Source organism: Arachis hypogaea, chromosome 14, assembly GCF_003086295.3.
Source record: "Arachis hypogaea cultivar Tifrunner chromosome 14, arahy.Tifrunner.gnm2.J5K5, whole genome shotgun sequence".
NCBI lineage: Eukaryota > Viridiplantae > Streptophyta > Magnoliopsida > Fabales > Fabaceae > Arachis > Arachis hypogaea.
The window spans coordinates 16,327,988-16,333,450 of record NC_092049.1 but is presented as its reverse complement, the minus strand read 5'-3'; the positions used below and the strand labels follow the sequence as shown (position 1 = coordinate 16,333,450).

The window sequence follows — 5,463 nt, the reverse complement described above, 5'->3', positions numbered from 1 at the left end:
GCATGCACAAAAATGATAACATATATGATATATTTTGTTTCTGATCTAATGCAGTCTTTGATTTGACCTAGGCTTCATTGTTTAATTTTTTCTTTTTTTCTCTTTTGATGCAACATTTGGAGAATTCTTTTTTATTTTCAGGATATAGAATGTTTGGAAACCCTTTAGGATAGGAATTGAATTCAATTCCAGTGTTTGAAACAAAAATAGTTAAATTAGTTTAGATGGAATTCAATTCAATTTTGTTGTTTTCTTTTAAAATCAATTCCGATCCAAATAGGTCCGATTTGAAATTTCATTCCATTGGAATTTCACTTAAAACTTAAAATGTTTAAAATGTCCTTATAATCTAATTACTTCTTCTTAACTTTTCTCACTCACATTCTCTCAACATCTCCCACCTTTCAACACACACTCTTTATTCTCTTACCGCCTTCATTCTCTTCCCTTCCCCTCCCTTTTCTTCAAGTCACTTAATATAATATATACTTTTTTTTGAAAGGTCTACTATGTAGATCTAAAAAAAATTATTCACATGTATAGATTTTATGTATTTAACTTAGATTAATAACATCAAACATTTACCAATACGTCTTAAAATTTCAAGTGAAGTTGTGTCAATCATGACACTAGCAAAAAATAGCATAATTTTTTTCTATTTTAATAACATGAATTAGTTGGTATAATTTATCATTAATAACTAATTTTTTTACTTGCTATGTCATTAGACCACTAATTTTATTTTTCATATCGGGTTTGAGAAAGTATCACTGTCTTTTTATGATTATACCTTTCTTCAAGGTTTTTCTACATATCTGCAAGATCTTTTAGTGTGAGATATTGATTTTTCCATCATTCGTCAAGATGACGACAAAGGAAGATCATGACTTTGGCTTTATCCTTTTAGGATGCATTATTTTCAACCTTAATGCCTTAATGGTATCTCCAAGATTCATTGAATCAAGATGGATTTTATCATCTAGTATCCATAATAAGTTATTGTTTCCAGATATATTAAGAGCATTAAATTCAAGATGAGATAACTTTGACATAATAAAAATTTATTATCTGAGTCTTCCTATATTTTGATAACGTGTTGTGAAATAAATAACTAATGGATAGAAAATAAATATAAAATAAAAAAATATAAATAGAACATTCTACTATCAGTATTCACTAATATTATTATCTTAATATAATAGAGATGATTCATATATATTTATATATATATATATATATAAATTGTAGCATGCATAGAGACAAAGAAAGAAGAGTATTTTTATATTCGTAGTGTGTTCCGGTTACTTTAACCTATATCCCTATTTATATATGTGCAATATTAACTTTTTCAAATCTTGAAAATTTTGCACCGCCTTCCATTCAATGTTTGTACCGCCTAAAAGTATTTGATTAGAGGAATAAGTCATGTTGAATGGATATTGAGTAGACATCCATATCGTAACACAATGCAAATTTTAAAAAAATTTAAAAGACTTCCATAACATAAAACCTCCTCCATAATAAATGCAAGCTAATTAAGCACTAATATTTAATTAATAATCAGGATTAGCCAAAAGGAAAGCCTCAACAAGCTTAACAACACCTTCCACTTTGGTTTGAGAAGTCTTAAGGTCTTGTTCACTCATCTTAGCATCACCCTTTGTGAAGAACTGAATATGAACCTTCCTAAGGGACCCTCCATTGGGTGCTTCCACCATTTGGCTCTCAAATTGGACCTTCTCCAATGTCTCAACCAACCCTGTTCCCCCAATTATGCTGAAGTTGTACACAAACTTTTCAGCATCAATTTCATCCACTCTGTGAAGAATATACTTGCTTTCCCCACCTGTAACAATATTCTTTTTTATTATTGTTACTAATTTGACATCATGATCATTAACTAATAGTTAGTTCATTTAAGGAATTTAACGATTGTTTTCCTTAAGAAAAAGTGATACCCCAATAACCATAGTATATCATAGTAAAAAAAAAACACTATAACACAAATAAAATTTGAAAAATAACTCCAATCTTTTTTAATGCCCTTAATAATTTTATTTAGTCTTTTTACAGAAGGACTATTAATTTGCTAATTCATATAAAGAGAGATTAAAATCACTTTTATTTACTTGAGAAAAACACACACACGCATATTTGACATTATCAAAAAATAATAATTGTATTATTTTGTGTTTTTTATATTTTTATAATATAAAAAATCAATATTTTAGTTTTTGAATTTTTTATCAATGATTTTTAATACTAAAAATAAAAAATATACAAAAGATTTAGAGGAAAATAGCACATGTAACAGTACTACCCTTCTAAGCTATATATGTATGATGATGATGATGATGATCTAGGGTACCTTCAAGGATGGTGAGCTTCTTGATGGTTCCAGCACCTCCATCACCGTGAGTGAATTCAATACTTTGAATGGATTCGACGATCTTGGGGATGAGATTGTGAAAATCTAAACACATGGCTTTGAAGAGCCTCGCAGGAGGCACAGCAACAGGAGTAGCATATTCCTGAGTAACAACACCCATTAATATATTAATTGTTCTTAGTTGAAGATGGAGTGTGTACAGATTTTTTATCTATGCATGATATGCTGTGATTTAGGATTTGGAATTATCTCTTTTAGTGGCAACAATAAGTTTCTACTTCAAGGGGGAAACAACAAGCATGATAATATATTATATGTTCTTAAATTTTTTTATGTCAAATTAATTAATTATTGTATATTTATGTATACATACATTATTTATTTTATGCTAGGGAAAGGGACATTTTGGCGTCAATAATGTCAATGCCTAACTTTCACATGATAATATATGAATTATTAAAAATCATTTTAGGCTATCCTAATTGAACTGACAGCTAATTTGATCAAAGTATTGACTTATTGAGTCATTAGTTTAACTAATAGATAATTGGTTGAATTAATTAATTTAGTTATAATTAATTAAATAAATATACAAAATTATAAAAAATAAAATTTAAATTTAAAACGCATGAGGAATTAATGCTTGTTTTTTAAATATATAAAAATATAGTTTAGTTTTATTTATTTAATACATTCTAAGAAATAAGAAAAGCATTTTATATAAATATTACAATTTAGTTTATCTTACCTTATAATATATTTGATAAAAGTTACTGTATCAAGAAGTGGGAAAAAATAAATTGGGTAAGTGATAGCAGGCTATTTTATTAGAGTAATTCTCCACATTCAAGTGATTTTCAATACAAGTCATATAAGTCATTTATATTCACGCTGTTTTACATTTTTTTTTTGCCTCTTTTTTTTCTTCTTTCTCCGTGTTTCTTCCTCCTCTTTCTCCGTGTCTCTTTTTCTTTTTTTTCGTAATTTTTCTCTCTCGTTATCATCGTCATCACCACCACCTCTTCTTCCCTCTTTTTTTATTGAAATTTCTTCTCCTCTTTTCGTTTTCTCTTTCTCTTTCATCAAAATCACCAGAAAAAACGAAAAAACATTATTCAAGGTACTGTTTTACTGTTCTTCTAGATTTTTTTTCTAAATTGTCTCTGTCATGTGCCTAATCCTTAATCAGCAAAACATTAAAAGATTTCAAGAAGAAATATACTGTCTCTCCCTATATTGGTGTTAGGATTTGGTTGAATTAGTCCCACATTGCTTAGGATAGCAAATGGAGTGGGTGGCCTAGGCTATAAATATGAGGCTAAGTTCTCCATTTGTTTTTGCACCAGTCAAAAACACTTTAAGCTTGTATCTGATTTTTCTTTTCCTCTGTACTCTTTATTAGAGAATGTTGTGAGGTGTAGTTAGATATTTGCTTTGAGAGAGTGTGGATGTACTGGGGTGCCGGTGAGAGAAAGAAGTCTATGTGTTGTAACAATTTTCACATAGTGATATTCTCTGGTTGTCATTTGACAACGGCCGTGGTTTTTTCTCCGGTAATTGGAGTTTCCACGTTAAATTCTTGTGTTGTGATTGTGTCTATTTTATTTCTCTGTCAAAGGTGTTTTCTCAAGGGGGAATGGTGTATTATTCCCAACAAGTGGTATCAAGAGCTTCGGTTCGGTGGGATTTATTCTTAGTATGCTCTGTGGTTGCAGCCTAGTCTGACCTTCCACATCAGAAAAGAATTTTGTCCTGTGGCTTGAGGTTGATCTTTGGTTGTTGTTGTTGTTGCTGGAAGGCAGTGTGACACTGTGAGAGTGCTGTTTGGAAAGGTTCTGGCTAAGGAAAGACTTGGTACTTAAGTGTGTCCATTGTGACCCACCTCTCTTTCCTGGGGACCCTTCCTAGTGCACGGTTGAGTTATACTATTCCAGTATACGGTTGCAACAATGTCAGGATATTCAAGTGCTGTGAAGCTTGAAATAGAGAAATTTGATGGAAGAATCAATTTTGGCTTGTGGCAAATACAAGTCAAGGATGTGTTGATACAATCAGGTTTGCACAAGGCGTTGAAGGAGAAGATCTCTGGTTGCTCTCTCTATGAGAGAAGATGATGTTCTCTAGAAGACAAGAAGTATCCTCATGGTATTACCGCACTGCCATGGATAAGGATAAGTTGTGGCAATCGGGTCCACAATTGCACACGGGCATTGGTTGGCGTTGAGATGCAAGGTGTGTGGCAGAGTTAGGTCGATGGCTGAAGAACTTCCAGGAAAAGCCAATTTGGAAGTTGCACCATGAATTTTCAGCAAGGTTTCGATCTGTACCAAGGTGAAATGCTTGGAGTGGTCTAATTCCAAGTGAGTATACTTTCATGGTGGAGTATTTCTGTAATCCTTTGGGTGTATTTCTGTAATCGTTGGTTTATTTCTGTAACTGTTTGGGTGTATATCTGTAATCCCTTTGGATGTATTTCTGTAATCGTTTGGGTGTATTTTTGTAATCGTTCGGGTGTATTTCTGAAGTTCCATCATCTTCAAAATAATTTCAAAGCTTGATTTCAGAAACCATGAAAAAAAAAACAGAAGGAGATCGAAGACAAAGAGAGAACGCTTTTCCATACAAATCATACAAGTCATTTATATTCACGTCGTTTTCACGTTTTTTTTTTGTGCTTCTTCATAAAAAAGGAAACGATGATGAAACACGCAAAAATGATTCAGTAACGCACGCGAGTTAGGTCCAACTTGTAAAACTTGTAAATAAAAATAACTTATATGTGTAACACTTCTCATTCTATTAAACCGGAGGATCTTGGTTTACACTTCACAGCACAACATTCATCCATGAAGGTCGACCCTCAACTTTGAGTCGTGTGACTCCAACTCTATTTGTCTTGCTCTCGTTTAAACTTTAATTAAAGTTTGAGTTTACTTAAATTTGTTTTTTAAAAATAATTTATTTTTAAATTAATATCTAAAAAAATTTGTTAATCATATTAATCTCTAAAAAATATAATTATAAATCAAATAGATTTTTTTGTTAATTAGATAATAATGTACTATGTTAAGAAT

At 31.1% G+C, this 5,463-nt stretch overlaps 1 protein-coding gene across 1 annotated transcript; it reads right to left on the bottom strand.

Moving 5' to 3' along the window:
• Positions 1-1,344: 1,344 nt before the first annotated feature.
• Positions 1,345-2,741, bottom strand: LOC112741688 (pathogenesis-related protein 10). Its single transcript, XM_025790758.2, has 2 exons — positions 2,369-2,741; positions 1,345-1,846 (listed from the first exon to the last, which is right to left on the bottom strand). The coding sequence occupies exons 1-2, from the start codon at positions 2,547-2,549 to the stop codon at positions 1,554-1,556; spliced, it is 474 nt and encodes a 157-aa protein (XP_025646543.1). The 5' UTR covers positions 2,550-2,741; the 3' UTR covers positions 1,345-1,553.
• Between the last annotated feature and the right edge of the window lie 2,722 nt (positions 2,742-5,463).

Excerpts from the sequence above, each read along its gene's own strand:
- LOC112741688 (XM_025790758.2), bottom strand. The coding sequence starts at position 2,549 with ATGGGTGTTGTTACTCAGGAATATGCTACTCCTGTTGCTGTGCCTCCT. Across the intron at positions 1,847-2,368 it reads GAAGCTCACCATCCTTGAAG|GTGGGGAAAGCAAGTATATT; the intron begins GTACCCTAGATC and ends ATATTGTTACAG.